At 43.9% G+C, this 19,107-nt stretch overlaps 1 protein-coding gene across 1 annotated transcript in view; it reads right to left on the reverse strand.

Annotated features, from left to right (window-relative positions):
- ANKFN1 (ankyrin repeat and fibronectin type III domain containing 1) overlaps positions 1–19,107 on the reverse strand; it is a 432,348-nt gene that overhangs the window by 201,787 nt on the left and 211,454 nt on the right. The window contains exons 6-7 of the mRNA XM_066586983.1: positions 17,937–18,027; positions 5,323–5,430 (exon numbers count right to left, since the gene is read on the reverse strand). Of these exons, the coding sequence (XP_066443080.1) occupies positions 5,323–5,430; positions 17,937–18,027 (199 nt within the window). The remainder of the gene's footprint in view (positions 1–5,322; positions 5,431–17,936; positions 18,028–19,107) is intronic.

Raw genomic sequence — 19,107 nt, forward strand, 5'->3', positions numbered from 1 at the left:
GGGCGTAACCTGGTGGCGGCTCTGCAGCTCGGCAGCCTCACGCACGTGCCATGCCTGGCCCACGTCTTTAATTTGGTGGTTCAGCGCTTTCTGAAAAGCTATCCACGCTTGTCAGACCTGCTCGTAAAGGTGCGCCGGCTCTGCGCACATTTCCGCAAGTCCCACAAGGACGCTGCCACCCTGCGCACCCTGCAACATCGCTTTAATCTGCCAGTGCACCGACTGCTGTGCGACGTGCCCACACGGTGGAACTCTACGCTCCACATGTTGGCTAGGCTCTATGAGCAGCGTAGAGCTATAGTGGAATACCAACTCCAACATGGGCGGCGTAGTGGGAGTCAGCCTCCTCAATTCTTTTCAGAAGAGTGGGCCTGGTTGGCAGACATCTGCCAGGTCCTTCGAAACTTTGATCAGTCTACCCAGGTGGTGAGCGGCGATGCTGCAATCATTAGCGTCACCATTCCTCTGCTATGCATCTTGAGAAGTTCCCTGCAAACCATAAAGGCAGATGCTTTGCGCTCGGAAACAGAGCCGGGGGAAGACAGTATGTCGCTGGATAGTCAGAGCACCCTCCTGTCTATATCTCAGCGCGTTCAGGAGGAGGAGGAGGAGGATGAGGAGGATGAGGAGGAGGGGGAAGAGACAGCTTGGCCCACTGCTGACGGTACCCATGCTGGTTGCCTGTCATCATTTCAGCGTGTATGGCCTGAGGAGGAGGAGGAGGAGGAGGAGGAGGAGGATCCTGAAAGTGATCTTCCTAGTGCGGACAGCCATGTGTTGCGTACAGGTACCCTGGCACACATGGCTGACTTCATGTTAGGATGCCTTTCTCGTGACCCTCGCATTCAACGCATTCTGGCCACTACAGATTACTGGGTGTACACACTGCTCGACCCACGCTATAAGGAGAACCTTCCCAGTCTCATTCCCGAAGAGGAAAGGGGTTCGAGAGTGTTGCTATACCACAGGACCCTGGCGGACAAGCTGATGGTAAAATTCCCATCCGACAGCGCTAGTGGCAGAAGGCGCAGTTCCGAGGGCCATGTAGCAGGGGAGGTGCGTAGATCGAGCAGCATGTACAGCCCAGACAATGCAACAGTCTTTAAGGGCCTGGCCAGCTTTATGGCTCCCCAGCAAGACTGTGTCACCGCTCCCCAGTCAAGGCTGAGTCGGCGGGAGCACTGTAAAAGGATGGTGAGGGAGTACGTAGCCGATCGCACGACCATCCTCGGTGACGCCTCTGCCCCCTACAACTACTGGGTGTCGAAGCTGGACACGTGGCCTGAACTAGTGCTGTATGCCCTGGAGGTGCTTGCTTGTCCTGCGGCTAGCGTCTTGTCGGAGAGGGTGTTTAGTGCGGCTGGGGGAATCATCACAGATAAGCGTACCCGCCTGTCAACCGACAGTGCCGACAGGCTAACACTCATCAAGATGAACAAAGCCTGGATTTCCCCAGACTTCTCTTCTCCACCAGCGGACAGCAGCGATACGTAAGCAATACGTAGGCTGCACCCGCGGATGGAAGCTACGTTCTCTCTCACCATCCAAAACGGGGACATTTCTGCTTCATCAATCTGTGTCTAATATTCCTCCTCCTCCTCCTGCTCCTCCTCCTGAAACCTCACGTAATCACGCTGAACGGGCAATTTTTCTTAGGGCCACAAGGCTCACTCATAATTTTTCTAAACAATTTTTAGATGTTTCAATGCTCTGAAAAGCGTTGGAACTTTAACTTGAACCAATTTTTCGTTAAACTGGGCTGCCTCCAGGCCTAGTTACCACTTAAGCCACATTAACCAAAGCGATTAATGGGTTTCACCTGCCCTCTTGGTTGGCCATGGCCAATTTTTTTCAGGTACATTAGTACTGTTGATACAGCAATTTTTGTGGTCCCTCGCCTACAGTGTAATCAAATAAATTTTTAGCCCACCTGCATTAAGCACGACATTACTACCTCAGCTGTGTTGGGCACTGCAATGGGATATTTTTATGTACCGCCGGTGGGTTCCAGGAAGCCACCCATGCTGTCGGTCGACAGGGACTTCACAATAGGGAGTTGTACCTGCCTGTGTCTATGAATTAAAAAGCCCGGTCTGACTGGGGCATGCAGAGACACCTTGACAGAATGAATAGTGTGTGACACATAGGTTCCCCATTGCTATGCCCACGTGTGCAGCTCCTGATGGCGGTGGCACAGGATTCTATTTCTCATTGCTTCTGTACAGCATTGTGGACTATCACCCCGCCACTTTTAAAGAGGGTCGCTGCCTAGCCGTGCCAACCTCTGCAGTGTATGCCTGCGGTTCCTCCTCATGGCAGACGCACTTCTAAATAGACATGAGCGTGGTGTGGCATTAGGGCAGCTGAAGGCTGCGCAGGGACACTTTGGTGTGCGCTGTGGGGGGGAGGGGGGGCGGTTGGGAAGCATGTAACCCAGGAGAAGTGGCAGTGGAGTGTCATGCAGGCAGTGATTGTGCTTTGTTGGAGGTAGTGTGGTGCTTAGCTAAGGTATGCCATGCTAATGAGGGCTTTTCAGAAGTAAACGTTTTTGGGAGGGGGGGGGGGGCCACTCTTGCCGCTATTGTGGCTTAATAGTGGGACCTGTGAACTTGAGATGCAGCCCAACATGTAGCCCCTCGCCTGCCCTATCCGTTGCTGTGTCGTTCCCATCACTTTCTTGAATTGCCCAGATTTTCACACAAGGAAACCTTAGCGAGCATCGGCGAAATACAAAAATGCTCGGGTCGCCCATTGACTTCAATGGGGTTCGTTACTCGAAACGAACCCTCGAGCATCGCGAAAAGTTCGTCCCGAATAACGAGCACTCGAGCATTTTGGTGCTCGCTCATCTCTATTAGTTACCTTATTTGACATAACACAATTAAAAACAAATTAAGCTGTCAAATTAGAAGCATTTATTTAGGTATAAAAGGGATGTTCAAGAAATCTACAGCTACTAGAAACAAATACATTTCTAATGCTAAAGCACAGCCTGTATTTCCATAATCGTCCGACTATCAGCTGAAATACAGTATATCGAAATAGTCCAACTAGTCGAGAAAAAAACAATAAAAAGTTTATTTGAAACTTAGTTGTATCCCTTCTACATAGAATGACTTCTTCTACTTGGAAGGGCATTGAGTTTAGTAGTGCTTGATACTCCTCAGAGGTGGTTGAATTCTACATTTGCTGAATCCTTGCCTTTAATGCGTCCTTGATGCAGCATGGATTTTTATCTGGCTTCTGCTTCATCTCTCCCCATAATGACTAAATTGATGATAGATTGGGGCTGCTTACAGACCAGAGAAGTGTGGAGATCCCATTTTGAGCCAACCAGGCTTTAGTTGACTGTAAAGTTGTATGATGGAATGTTCCATCTTGATGAAAAGTGAATTCTCCATTATTAGTTTGAAACTTTGGAATAGAGGGCAAAAAATGATCAGCGAAAATGTTTTGGTGCATAACAGTATTGATAGTATTCACTATGAAGGGGTGACTACTACGCCTTCAACTGACATACATCCCAGCGCCATTACAGAAGCTGGAAATTTCACTATCCGAGTTAGGTAGTCAGGGTGAAGTTTGGACAACTAGTGTACACTCATCGTCAACGATTAGATCGAACCTCAACTTGTCACTCCATATTATCGAATTCCACTGATGAGCCACTCGGGTTTGGCATTTCTTAGCCCATGCCAAACATTTCTTCTTTTTGCTGGCCCACAAGTATTTGTTTTCTTGGCCTTGTAGTAGCCAAAACCTGGACTGCATATGGCTCTATTGCATGCTATATTACTTAAATTCTTGTCAGCAGTGGAAACTGCAGCAACTGATCTGACCCTCGCTGATTCGTCTTGACGATTCTGTACAGCTCTCTTCTGTCTTGGGCATAAGCTTTTGACAAGCAACCCGTTTTGTTCCCAATGGCAGCCTGTTTTTGTATATTTAGAAATGATACCTTGAATTGTCAAGTGAGGTATAGCCAATGTTGTGGAAATCACATTTTGATAATTTCCCATTTTTTGCAATTTTTATAATTGCTTTCCTCAGTTGGTTGCAAAGTGTCTTGGTAGACAGTATTTTATAAATGTTATGGGACAGTTATGGGACTGTCACTTAAATATGCTGTACTGTATACTTTGACCAGTTTATACAGGAAACCAGTGTGAAGATATTCAAATTAATTAGTTTTATTAAAAAAGGGCTTTTCCCCAACTTAAAATGGCTTCACATTAACTCTGTCCTTCCTGCTTGCTGCTGACCAGTATATGTGACTCCTGCAGCCATCACTGCCTATAGGAGGTCACCGCTATGGCCTGTCATTGCTGCAGCAGTCAAGAAGAACAAAGTGGTTGTGAAGCAATTCCAAGTAGTGGGACAATCCCTTTAACCAATCCCCAAACAACAGTTGAACTATTACGATAGTTTCCAGGGGTAGATGGACTACTATGCAACATCAGTTGATGTTGATGAACTTGTGTAACTTTTCTGTAAATCATATTGCTTGAATTTAAAAACTTGCATTCTATAGAGGAATAATTAAAGTTTTCGAAAATATTAAGTTTGGATAACTGACGAAAATGCTGAAAAATTTACGACGATATTACAAAAACGAATGCGTTCAAAACAAATGGTAGCTGGCCTATTATGAAAAGGGGTATCATAGGAGTTGTAGTAGTTATGGTCAGCTAGAGCCTGAGAAAACCCAAAAGGAACCTGTGTACTATAAATGGTATCTGATTGGTGGGGCTCAGGAGCTTCATGCTACACCACTGTACACAGCTTTCATTTAAAAGGTGATAAATGTATGATCGTTGGGGGTCCTAATTGCAAGGAACTCTAGGGATCATGAGAACGGTGCTCTTCGAGTCCATATCGTGAATGGAGCACCTGCATACATTCACTGTCTATGGCAACAGTCAAGCATAACGCTTAGCCATCTCCTTCAGTCCCATAGAACTGAATGCAGCAGCAGTTACACATGGACAACACCACTCCATTTCCAATGACTTGGGGTGTGCTGTTCTTATGATCTCTTGAGAACCCAATAGTTGCCCCCCCAGCAATCATGGGATCATCACCTATCCTGTGATTTTTTTTATGGGCTAACCCCCTTAAGGTGATAACATGAATCTTTATAAATGCCAGCAGTTCCTTTTTTTCTACTCTTACAGAAATATAATTTGAATATTTTCTTCTACTACTACTCAAAAACTAAGTTGGATGATTTGCTTGGCTGTTAGCTTGCTGACACACGGGACACTCCTTTTTAGATGAAAGCAAACCTTCAGACACCTTGGCAGCCAATCTTCTCACTCTTACCTCGACAGCTGTAATGCTGATGAACAGCTCGGACCTGCTGAAGGAGACGCTCCAATGCCTCATTCTGTCCCTTGTGTCTAAGCTCTCGGCCGTCGTAGTCTTTCCAGTCTGTTAGGCAAATGCAGACAAAGTTGGTTACCGAGACAAGGTGTCAGTAATGGCAGAGAGATGCAAGAACCTGCTATGACATTAAAACATCAACACTTACATTTACTCACATCTCTTACAACTGCAGTTCTTAGTACCTTCTGTAGAGAGGAAAGTTTAATATCATCCTCTTACATGAGGGTTTTCAATGCTATTCCGCTGATTTAGAGTTATCTTGGTCTCCTAGAGCCATTAATGTTAATCATTACATATTCGGTAAGGCAGCCAAATTTCTACAGACATAGAAAAGCACATAAATTTTCTCCACCTTTCGCCACCATCTCTTTGACTGTCTATGCACTAGTCTTCACTGCAGTCCCTGCATTATGTTAATGAATCAGCGGGATCCAGATGAAAGGCGCTATGGATCTACTCTTTGACTGTACAGTCTTTACCGTACTTCTGCCATTCTACTCATAAATCAGGGAGATCGTGGCTATATGTTTCTCTCAAAAACAAAAAAATGTTTGGAGCCTGGACTTGTGGAGAGGGAATGGGGACTTGTTATTTGTATAGGGCCAACTTATTCCACAGCGCTTTCAGGAATTTATTTATTACCCCCACCAAGCCGGGTACTCATTTTGCTGACCTCGGAAGGATGGAAGGCAGAGTCGGCTACCTGAACCACGTGGGGATTGAACTTGCAACCTTCAGGTCATGATCGAGAGTTTAGGACTGCATTCTACTGCCTTAACTCTCTGCGCCACACAAGGCCACATGATTGTCTTTTTTGGAGAGACAATCCAAAAGAAATTGATCCATAAGATAAATGATTTGTCATTTAATTTCTTTACTATCAGAGTGGCATCTGCGGCAATAAAGTGACTTCTTTCTCAAATGATTGGTAATTACACCAGAAACGGATATCCTTGTTCTTGACCCACACTCTGGTTTATAGACAAAGACAAAAAACAAGTGACGCTAACCCAAGATACAAGTGGGGCCTTAACCCTATGATGAAGGTCTTGGAGTAAGCCAAAAGAAGCAAACTGTTGTGGAAGTCCTGCCAATCAGATGAATGCTCCACTGGGTGGGCATGGCCAAAATGAATGTATTAAGTGACAATAAGCAAGTGATAGAACGCAACCTTCCAAGGACTAATAAGAAGTAGGTGGAAGTAAAATTCAGCATTTCTTATTATTTATATATTTCTTATTCAGTTATACTTGGGGGGAATGCGGGGAATGCAACGCACGCTTTTCATAGCATTGCTATGGAAAGCGAAGCCCCCCTGTCCACGAGCGGAGAATCATAGCAATTCTCCGCTCACGGCCGGCAAATCGCAGCATGCTGAGAATTGCCGCGATTCTCCGCAGTGAGCCTGTCAGATAGGCTCACTGCGGAGACCCGTCTGCCAGCTCCTGCTCCCGGGCGGCGGCTATCGCAATGCCTGTGGATAGGCTGCCTAAGGAGTTAGGCGACAGGAATGTCTATGAAATAACTCTAGTGTATGGTAGACAGCAGGATTTGGTTTACAAAAGTATAGGCAAGAATTGAGGCAAGCATAGAGGAACACTGTTAAGAACAGGCAGAAGTTCTCAAATGATGCCACCCACTCATGGACATTGGGCTTTAAGTATTTTTTATACTCACCTGCTTCCTGGTCCCAACACTTTTCAGAGTCCAGTGTGTGTGCTATCCCATAGAAGTGTATACAGCCGGATTAAAATAAATGACCGATCTCCCTGTTAGCTCGCCTAACAGCACCATACGTTAGTTTATGGCACTTTATGGCAGGTTCCCTTGAAAGTACTAAGCTGAGTAGGGGGTTGGGCCCGATGACCATGGAGGTCCCTTCCAACTCTACCATTCTATGATTCTTTACTATTCAGAAACTCATGAAGAAAATGCTCAATGAAAATCCCATACCTTAAGCATGCTACATCTTGATAAAAAAACACCACTGACCTCTAAAGAGGTCCAAAAAACCAACACAAAGTTTACTATAAACTTTTAACTAATATCTGGATGCAACTTTTTTAGCTCTTCAGATACAAACAAAAAAAAAAGCCAAATAAAAGCCTATATGTGAAAGCTTTTTGTTTTATCAAATTTGATGTTTCAAATTTAAGCCAAAAAGTTAGTTTTTTTCTACGGCTTATAAAGCATTCTTCAATTAACCCATTAGCAACTAAGCAGCATAAATATACAGCTTCTTAATCCCAGACTTTAAACTTGTGCTATAGTAAATGTACGGTGCAAGTTTAAAGTTCCTGCTCCTACAATCTAGCAGCTGAATGAAGGCTGAGAGCTGCCCCTGATTGGTCCCTGCGCTGAGCCAATCAGAGGCAGCACTTGAATGGGTGTGAGTGAGAGCTGCCTCTGATTGGTGAGGCTGTGACCAATCAGAGGCAGCTCATTCAGCGGGCGGGGATTTTAAATCCCCGGCTGCTGAATACTATTCAGAGCAGTTCAGGAGAACTGCCGGCCGGCCGCGGCTGAACTCCGGCTGCAGCGGAAAGGTGAGTATTCCTTTTTTTTTTATTTTTACACATTTTAGGATGATTTTCAGGTAAGGGCTTATATTTTTAAGCCCTTCCCGAAAATTCATCCCCTCGCTCACCGGCAGCCCATTGCTTTCAATGGAGCCGGCTGTATTGCCGGCTCCATTGAATTCAATGGTCAGTGCTCGTTTAATCGAGACGAGTACCGCGTGGTGCTCGTCTCGAGTAATGAGCATCTCGAGCACCCTAATACTCGAACGAGCATCAAGCTCGGACGAGTATGCTCGCTCATCTCTAGTAAAAACATTTAAAAAATGTAAAAAATTATATTAAGTATTGAAGTAATAGCGCACAGAATGTAGGTAAAGTTCATTTATGCAGCAAAGTAAAAGAAAACCCTACAAATCTAATATAGAATTGCCATTTTTCGCTACTCCAACCTCCCAAAAAGCAGAATAAAAAGTGATCCAAAAGTCACCTGTAGCCCAACATTGGTACCAATAAAAACTATAGGTTGTCCTGCAAGAAATAATCTTTCGATGAAAAAGAAAAAAATATCCTGAGTCGTGTAATGTGGAGGCAGCGAAACAATTTTATTTCTAAGTGTTTTTAATGTGCAAAAGCAGTAATGCAAATTAAACTTTGTATCTCCATTATCATGCTGATTCAAAGTGTTATCATGATTTGTTTTTTACAGCAAGGTGAATACTAATAAAGCAAAACCCCAAAACGCTGCTTGAATTTCAGTTTTTCTTATACCTCCCCCCCCCCCAAAAAAATTAATAAAAGTTTTACAACACATTTTACGCACATCAAAGTGGTGCCATAAAAAAATACAACTTATCTTGCAAAAAACAAGCGCTCAATATAGTTAAGTTGACAAAAAATAAAATTGTTATTGAATTTTCAATAGGACAATGAAAAAAACAAACAAAAAACCATGGGCATTAAGGCATTATAAAGGCCTGTCACTTAAGCGCTAGTCTTTTGATGACATCCGGCAGGAAATAACCTACCAATCCCAGATGAGCCCCGACCCTAGTCTCGTCAGTACTGCATCTAACTCCTGTTCACTCTCTGTACTTAGACCAACAACAGAGGGAAAAGTCTCCAGACTGTTCTCCTCCGCTCCCCCCACCACCTGCGCTAGCGACCCTCTTTGATCACACCTCATCCGGTCCCTCTCCCAGGTGGTCATCCCCGACGTCACCACTATATTCAATCTTTCTCTGACCTCTGGCATTTTCCCCTCCTCATTCAAACACGCTATCATATCCCCGTTGCTAAAGAAACCAGCTCTTGACTCGACCGATGCTGCCAACTATCGACCCATCTCAAACCTCCCCTTCATCTCCAAACTTCTAGAACACCTGGTTTACTCTCACCTTATAAGCTATCTCTCAGAAAACTTTCTACTTGACTCTCTACAGTCCGGCTTCTGCCTCCTACACTCGACAGAAACCGCCCTGATTAAAGTGTCAAATGACCTCCTGACAGCCAAATCGAGGGGAGACTACTCCCTACTGATCCTCCTCAACCTCTCTGCAGCCTTCGACACTGTTGACCACAAACTCCTCTTCAGTATGCTTTGCTCCACTAGACTAAAGGACACTGCCCGCTTCTGGTTCTCCTCCTACCTATCCGACTGCTCCTTCAGTGTCTGCTCTCCTGGCTGTACCTCCCCTCCTCTTCCCCTTGCTGTTGGAGTCCCCCAGGGCTTGGTCCTCAGTCCCCTCTTCTTCTCCATCTACACAGCCCCCATTGGATAAACCATCAGTAGATTGGTTTTCAGTACCATCTCTATGCTGACGATACCAAGCTATACACCTCCTCCTGGAACATCACAGCAATATTCCTCCAGAACATCACGACTGTCTGTCCGCTGTCTCTAACATTATGTCCTCTCTCTACCTAAAACTGAACCTCTCAAAAACTGACCTTCTCCTGTTTCTGCCCTCTACTAACCGACCTCATCCTGACATCTCCATCTCAGTGTGTGGCACCACCATAACTCCCAGACAGCACGCCCGCTGCCTTGGGGTCATATTCGACTCAATCTCTCCTTCACCCTCTACATCCAATCTCTTGCCCGAACATGTCAACTGCACCTCAAGAACATCGCTAGAATACACCCTTTTCTCACAGTGGACATGCTAAAAATGCTCACTGTTGCCCTCATCCACTCTTGGCTCGATTATTGCATCTTGCTGCTGATAGGCCTCCCCTGCTCCAGATACTACCCACTCTAATCCAACCTGATTGCGTAAGCCAGGCTCATCTTCCTGCCCAGTTGCTACTCGGACGCTTCTATCCTGTGCCAGTCACTGCACTGGCTGCCCGTCAAGTACAGAATACAATTTAAACTCACTACCCTCATCCACAAAGTGCTCCACAGCAATTCAGCAACCAGCCCGCGCCCTCCGCTCTGCTAACCAAATCAGACTAAGGGCCCCTCTAATTTGAACCTCTCATTTTGCCTCCAAGACTTCTCCAGAGCAGCACCAGTCCTCTGGAATGCGCTACCAAAAAATATCTAGGCAATCACTGACACACTAAATTTCAGGCCTGCTCTGAAAATGCACCTCTTCAGGGAGGCATACCACATCTGCCTGATAACATGCTCCCTGCCTTACCAACTGCAGCTCCTGCTAGCCGTAAGCAACTGTCACCTGCAGTCATACCGATTCCGCCACTATACGGCCTGACCATTGTCTATAGCATCCCTCACTCCCCACCTCGCCATACTGTGCACATCTCCAGCCCCTTTACCTTCTGTATCACCCCATTACTTGTAGTATGTAAGCTCGTTGGAGCAGGACCCTCACCCCTATTGTATCAATCAACTGATTACTATGTAACCGTGGTCTTGTTTTATTTCCCCTGTATTGTAAGCGCAGCGGAATATGTTGGTGCTATATAAATAAAGATTATTATTTTGGGCACATCTAGGTGGTCCTAAATCTGGAGACATCATATTTAGTCTATCTTTGTCCTTTCTAGGCACTGTTATAGAATGTAACATATTGCTAGCCAATTAGGGCATGTGTACAGCAGGGTAACAATGCTTTGTAGGCATTGAATTGGCTGCTCCCCCTGTTTCCCCGAAAATAAGACAGAATCTTATATTAATATTTGCTCCAACGGATTTAACTTTTTTACATGTAAAGCTGCCTGGACACATTTAAAGTGATTTTTATTAGAGATGAGCAAGTATACTCGTTTCGAGTAATTACTCGATCGAGCACCGCGATTTTCGAGTACTTCAGTACTCGGGTGAAAAGATTCGGGGGGGCGCCGGGGGGAGGCGTGATGGCGTGGAGGGTAGCAGCGGGGAACAGGGGGGAGCCCTCTCTCTCTCCCTCTCCCCCCTACTCCCCGCTGCAACCCCCCACTCACCCACGGCGCCCCCCGTATCTTTTCGCCCGAGTACGGAAGTACTCGAAAATCGCGTTGCTCGGGCAAAAAAGGGGCGTGGCCGAGTACGCTCGCTCATCTCTAACTTTTATCTATTAATTGTAACTAGATCTTATTTTTGGAGTAGAGCTTATATTTCAAACATCCTTAAAAAATACCGAAAAATCCTGAAAAATCATATTCTTATTTTCTGGGAAACAGGGTATTAATGGTTTTAACCCTTTGTAATCCAATTTTGGATTCAGCGTTTCCTAGGGTGCTTTCTCTTTCTGCCATTATACAATGGCGCCATCTGCTGGCTAGAGCCAGTACTGTGGTATGTGACATGCTGGAGAGGCCCCCGAAAACAGTGTGGCCAGTAATATACAGTAAGAATACCCTGCTGGACGTCTTCCGACTTCGGAGCTGTACAGCCTTCAATCAGAATGTCTTTAGACGTCAGACAGTGGATTGGAAAGGGTTAACCTGACATATGTCACTTTTGTAGACGTCCAAGAAACCTCATATAAGATTTCACTGAAGTTGACTTCTTGTTATATGAAATTGTTTCAATTGTAAAGGAAATTCTTTTTATAGAATCTTACTAAAACGGATTTGCTAATTGGTTGACGAAACCTGTAAAACCTACGGGGGGGGGGGGGGGTGTTATTTATATGGATATTGTATATGTTTTTTATCTTTAATTCAATACACAAATTGCAAGAAACATCATTCTTTAAAGGCACGCCAACATATATAATTCCGTAATGTGACACACTGTAGATGTTAATGCCTTCTGATTAGCATACAAGTCCTTCAATGTATAACATTATCATAGAAGAAGACAAATCACTGCAAATTACAGCAAAACATTACAGAAAATTATAGAACACCCCCCAAATAATGACATCACTTAACAACGGGCGCCAGACGAACGTGTCTAGGTGCCAAGTATTATTTCTGCTCGGCCTTGTTTCATCTTTTCTTTGTTTTGCTGTCATGGATTACAGATATGTTTTAGATTTGGAAGTTGGATGAATTTCTGTGGTATGTGATCATCATCTGCACAATTACCGATCACCAAAACCGGATCCCATGAATTAAAGGTTTCTGACAAGTCATATATCATCTAGTAAAACAGTTGTGTCATGACTGGAGCCAATAAGCAAGCAGTACTATTATAGAGTAAAAAAAAAAACTGTGTGCGTTTGGGGGGATTAATTATAAAATAATGGTGGTCCTATAATCTAGAATTACCAGATTAACCCTTTCAGTGGCAGGTTTATTATTACCAGTGCAGCAAGCCCTGGAGATTTTCCTGAGGTAATTCAAAGTGGCAAAGGTGTACAGTGGCACAATAACTGTGTGTCCTGGCCAGCATTTCAGCACAAGAGTTGTCCACGGAAATCTTCCTGGGTTTAACTGCATGGTCAGTGCAGCAAGCCCCAGAGATTTTCCAGGCGTGCCACTAAAGGGGTTAAACGGGTGCTTCAGGATTATAAAATATAGCTATATTCTTTCAAAGACAGCGCCATACTCGTCCACTGGTTGTGTGAGGTATTGCAATTCAGCTCAATTTGCTTCCTTAGAGCTGAGCCAATTGACACAACCCATGGGCGGATGTGGTGCTGTTACTAGGAGAAAACAGCCATGTTTTTCTTATTCTGAACAATTCTATTAAGGGCTCACTCACACGGATGTATGTTGGCTGCATATTCTGTGCATTTTTTCACATGCGTAATTCGCAGTGCTAAAAGCCCATTCATTTACATTGAGCCATTCAGACCTGCATTTCTTTTCTCTGTTGTTTTTGCACAGCATATAGCACATTTGCACGGGCATTGACTGCGTATTTGCATACCTCCCATAGACTTCTGTGGGGCACTTGATGCAGAAACATGCAGGAAAATAGAGCAAGTTCTACTCTTGTGCGTGTGGGGAATGCATGGTTAAAAAACTTTTATTAGACGGAACCCATTGTTATCACTGGAGTTCTATTATGTGTGTTTTGCACACAAATATTTTATGCGTGCACAAACACTCGCAAATACTGTTGTCTGAATAAGTCATCGTATGCAGCAAAAATACACCTGTGTGAGTAAGCCCTGAAGCTTCAATCACTCTTAACCCCTTAGTGACCAAGCCCGTTTGCGCCTTAATGACCAGGCCAAATTTTGGAAATCTGTCATGTGTCGCTTTAACATATCATAACTCCGTAAAGGTTTTGCATATCCAAGTTATTCTGACGTTGTTTTTTCGCCACATGTTGTACTTCATTTAGTTGTTAAAAACGAACCAGAACAATTTGTATATATTTATTAAAAGCGCTAAAATTGGGAAAATTTTGAAAAAATTTTCATTTTTTCACATTTTCAATTGCAATATCTCCAATAATTCCCATAGAGAGCGTGTTTTCACGGCCCTGGGTATTAAAGCCCAGTAAACCAGAACATAAAAAGTCTATGGGATGGTCACTAAGGGGTTAAAGGGGTTGTCCCGCGCCGAAACGTTTTTTTTTTTTTTTTTTTAACCCCCCCCCCGTTCGGCGCGAGACAACCCCGATGCAGGGGTTAAAAAAACAAACCGCTCAGCGCTTACCTGAATCCCGGCGGTCCGGCGTCTTCATACTTACCTGCTGAAGATGGCCGCCGGGGTCTGCTCCCTCCGTGGACCGCAGCTCTTCTGTGCGGTCCATTGCCGATTCCAGCCTCCTAATTGGCTGGAATCGGCACGTGACGGGGCGGAGCTACACGGAGCCGGCATTCTGCACGAGCGGCTCCATTGAAGAGAGCAGAAGACCCGGACTGCGCAAGCGCGGCTAATTTGGCCATCGGAGGGCGAAAATTAGTCGGCTCCATGGGAACGAGGACGCCAGCAACGGAGCAGGTAAGTATAAAACTTTTTATAACTTCTGTATGGCTCATAATTAATGCACAATGTACATTACAAAGTGCATTAATATGGCCATACAGAAGTGTATAGACCCACTTGCTGCCGCGGGACAACCCCTTTAAGTATTGTGGTGAGTATTTCGGATCAAGCTAGTGAGATATAGCACTCACTAGCTTGATCACTGAAACACTACAAAGTAGTGTAGGCAATAATCTCTACATGAATTGCACAGCACGATCATTACCATTCACTATCAATGCCCGGCGTGTTATGCAAATGGTGTCAAATGCAACATTTCTGCATTTTTAACTGGTTTTGGCTGAAAAATAATAAAGCAAAGTACTGACTGAAATAGACAAGTGTGAATGAAGTCCAAGATATATTATAGGCTGAAATGTACATAGATTAAAGGGTTGAGAAACTCTGGGAACACAACACAAAAATTGGGTTGAAGTGTTTTTGAAGGCAAAAACATTGGTGTAAACTATACAATTCACTGATTTAAAAGATCAGAACCTGAGGGCTTATTCAGATGGGCGTATATCGGTCAGGTTTTCAGACCCCACAGATATACGCTGCCCCTCTCTGCAAGGGGAGGAGGCGTGCCGGTCTGGGAGCTAGTGCATTGAGCTCCCACCCCCTCTCCGCCCCTCGCCACTGTTTGCAGTGGGAGGGGTGGGACGGGGCAGGACGTCGCTCCGCCACCCACCCGCCCGTCCCATTGCAAACAGTGGAAAGGGGGCGGGAGCTCAATGCACTGGCTCCTGGCCTGTCCCGCTTCCTCCCCTTGCAGAGAGGGGCAGCGTATATCGGTTGGATGGGAAAACCCGACCGATATACACCCATCTGAATTAGCTTTTAAAGAAAGAACTCATGATGAAGATGTGAAAAGAGCAATGAGTGAACTATTAGTTCAATCACATGAGTATCCATATTTCTACTTAGTTTTTGGCTTGTATTTTGAAGCCTAGTTTCACTCAAATTTGATAAATATTGTAAAAAAATTTTTTTGCATAATCTAGGATAGAATCAAAAAAAGTGCCCACCCTTCATACTTTATCTTTTGATCTGTATTCACTCCTGGTTTTTGCTAGAAAAAAAACAAACATAAAAATGTACCAAAATCAATCCTTTAAAGAAAATTAAAATTTTCCAACAACTTCAGTAGCATAAAAGACTTTTTTTTCATTTCAACATGGATAAAAAAAAGAACAATATAGATGTTCAAACACTTACATGTTTCAAGCGGGAGCTCTTAATCACAGCAGAAATTTTTATACCATGCTCAAAACATGTGGGTGTTTGAACATCTATGCCGGGTTGATTTTATCAATTTACTTGCTGAAATGCTGACATAAAAAAGTATTTCATGCTGTCTGAGATGCTTGAAATTTTTCATTTTCTTTTATGCTAATTAGCAGTGGCTCTCTGCTTCCGAGCACTCGGTGGGGTAGCATAGCAAGGCTGGATGAGCTGACAGTTTTTCTAGTGCATCAAAAGTAGCCCTTGTTTCCAAATCTCGGGACCTATATACTGTAAATGGCTAGCTGCCTTCAGAGACTTAGTATTTATCTTTCTCAAGCATTTACAAAAATTATATGCTAGGGGTGCACAATCTGCAATCTGGTAGCCATATGTGGCCTGTAATGCCATTCTGTGTAGCCCCAAGCATTTGGTCACAAAATGCTTACGTATGTCTGGTGGTTGCACACATGGACTTTCTATATGGAAGAGCAGTTGACCAGAGTGTGGTAACAGGAAAGGGTAAGTACTAATGGAACACTCTGTGGACCCCCATATATTGGCAGAATGGAGATCTGTTGACTCCTGTGTATCACTGCATTAGTACAAAGATACCAGGGAGACTGGTCCACTACCTTGCTGGCCGACTACTGCTGGACACTCCACAGAGATGCTCTCGAACAGCTGGACAAGAGACAGGCAAAGAAGTCTAAGACGCAGTCTATGACTTGTTACAGGTATTAGCCATCAGCCTATTACTATTGGCATGCATTTCGTGATATAAACAATTATTGCAGATTACAAAAAATGGAGCCAATTTTGCAGTTTGACTGTCACATTCGTGTTGAGCACATAAAAATTGGTAAGGAATGACTTATTTTATTTCAGTAACATGAAGTTTTTTTAAACACTTGTTGACCAGTAATTGATTTTTTTGACACTATTTGACTTTTGTAAGCCACTAAACTTTGGTTTATTGCAATTTTTGTCTGTATAGAATACATTTTTTTCATTCTTTTGAGTTGATACCAAAGTGTTCTCCTCTTTATAATACTCTGAGAGGCACTGTTGTAATTGGCCTTCAAACATTGAATGAAGCACATATTACAGTGATGAGCAAATAAATAGAATTTTAGCACTTCACTGTGATGTCTATCATTATGAGCCCTATTTTAAAATGTACTTACAGCCAAAATGAAAGCTCCAAAATGTCAGAAAGTTGGAGGTTAAGAAGGATCTAAAGAAGGATACTGCAACCACCAGTGTGAAAGCTTGTATAAAGTTGTTGCAGTATGTTTAAGGACTGTACCACCATCTAATGGGTGTTAAACCATTACGCCTTATGGACAAGTAAATCTGAGTTCAACCATCTTCCTGTCTCTCTGAACTTTTTGGGGGGTAACACGCTGGCACTATCACCATCTCACCAGTGAGCAGAGACGAGTCTCAGTACACAACACCATCACCCCACTTTCGCACCGTGTAACTAACTGGTTTGGGAAGTGATACACGGTGACATTATCTTGCTCTACTGGATCTTCATAGTCAGACCCGCTCCTGGTCACCACACATGTAATAGTTATGTCTTTTGTCCACCCTGTTAATAACACTCCCTTTGTAGCAATACAATTGTAAAGAAAAATATTAAACTTCCAACAATGAATTTGGGGCATCTTTCAGTCTTTGCAGTTGGGAGCATGCTGAGGATATCAGTGGTCTGGTATCAATGGTCGCCCCTGATGTGCTCAACATGTTCCTAAACTCCTGTAGGCTTAGAGCAGCCAGTGGTTTACATGAGTAGTGGTGGGGCAAGGAGCCTATGGCTCTCTGCTCTGTCATAGTTTTCTACTCAATACAGTAGCTCTCATCAAGGGCATCAAGCCAAGTGGCCCAATGCCAACACTGGCCCATCTGGCATTTGCCAGAATTGCTAGATGGGCAGCCTGGCCCCCAAAACGTTACCTAGCTAGAGACTCCCTTCTGTCAGCCATAAATATAGTCCCCACTAAGTTACCCTATAGATAGATAATAATTGTAGCATGTAGTTTGGAACAGTGAAGAAAAATAGTACTTGACTGCTCAAAAGTCAGTCCTAAGAAGTAGTCTTCTCAACATTGTTGTATATTGATGTGCTAATAAATGGGATCTGCTCCTTCCCTGACCATCAGGAAAGAAGTAAATGATATGCCCTGCTATTCAGAGCATTGAGCAGGGGGTTGGACCAGATGACCCTGGAGGTCCCTTCCAATTCTACCATCTATGAACAGAGTAGCACTACACCAATTAGGACCCAACAGTGGCGAGAGTGACTGAGCATGTGTATTCACCGGTAAGTAAATGTAAGAAGTCTTCAATGGATTATTTTGATTAATGAATGTAAATACATTACAATATTCAGGATCTGTGCAATAAATACAACGTACAACAGAAGAAAGTCTTAGGTGAATTATAAAAATACCACCTACACTATGTCTGATATTGGAAATGTCAACTTACTGGAAGGAGTAGCACAAGGGGGGCTTGAAATTTCAGCATTTCCCCATCCCTTCATGTTGTAGGCAAAAACTCTAGCATAATATTCTGTGCCCTGCCAAACAAGTGAGACAATATGTTAACAGATAATAGAATTTCATTGTCAGTTCTAATAATAATAATAAAAATATTAATTACATGTCATACATAGAGAGTAAGGGCTAATTCACATCAGCATTCAGGGCTTCGAAGTTTCTGCTCCATTTCGGGAGATAGATAAGAGCACCCCCTGGCCGAATGGCTCTGTCTTATGATGGCACTGAATGATGGCAAATGGCCCCTAAGGGTTATAATGGGTTCTGTTGGATTTCCAACCGGGCTTCCAGGTTTTGTAAAGTACAAAATAGTGCATCATGCTGTGCTATTCCGTCCAGTTTATAAAAGCAACTTAGTGATGGAAGTTCCAAATGGAACCTCCAACACTGATATGAATGAACCAAGCCCTAATGTTTATTTATTCTGAATAACAGATTAGTGAGTTCACCAACATCCAACGTGTTAGATCTTATTTACAAATTCATGTGGCCTCGAATGCAATCATTTTCATGTTATTGCTCATAAACAGTTTTGATAGAAAGTTAGTGAACCCTTTAATATTTTCAGCAGACATTAGTGTTAGGTTGTGCTGCTGGGACCTGTAGTACTATGGTTTCTAGAGCACATTTCCATAGGTGTGGCATGATTGTGCTGGCTGGGTGTGGTGATCTCCTGCTAGCCAATCCCCGGGTCTTTGCTCACATATTTACCCAGTTCCTGTCAGTGTCTGTTTGGTGTCCAGGGTGAGCAGTCCTGTTACTTCTGTGGTGCAGCTTGCTGTGTGACTAGTGTCATGTTGTCTGTTCTGTGCAGCTTGCTGTGTGACTTGTGTCCTGTTATTTCTGTGTTCCAGCTTGCTGTGTGACTGGTGTCCTGTTGTCTGTTCTGTACAGCTTGCGGTGTGACTTGTATCCTGTTGTCTGTGCTATTGCTTCTTGCTGTCTGAACTGCGTCCAGTGCTGCTGGATCATGTGTCTTGCTAGAGTTGGGACCGCAAGACACGAGGATCTTTGATCATTGGGCTTGCGGCTTAAGTTCATTGGCCAATGCACAAACTAATCTCTTGTATTTTTATAACAGCAATTCCATCTGCTTTAGC

Source organism: Eleutherodactylus coqui, chromosome 13, assembly GCF_035609145.1.
Source record: "Eleutherodactylus coqui strain aEleCoq1 chromosome 13, aEleCoq1.hap1, whole genome shotgun sequence".
Taxonomy (NCBI): Eukaryota; Metazoa; Chordata; class Amphibia; order Anura; family Eleutherodactylidae; genus Eleutherodactylus; species Eleutherodactylus coqui.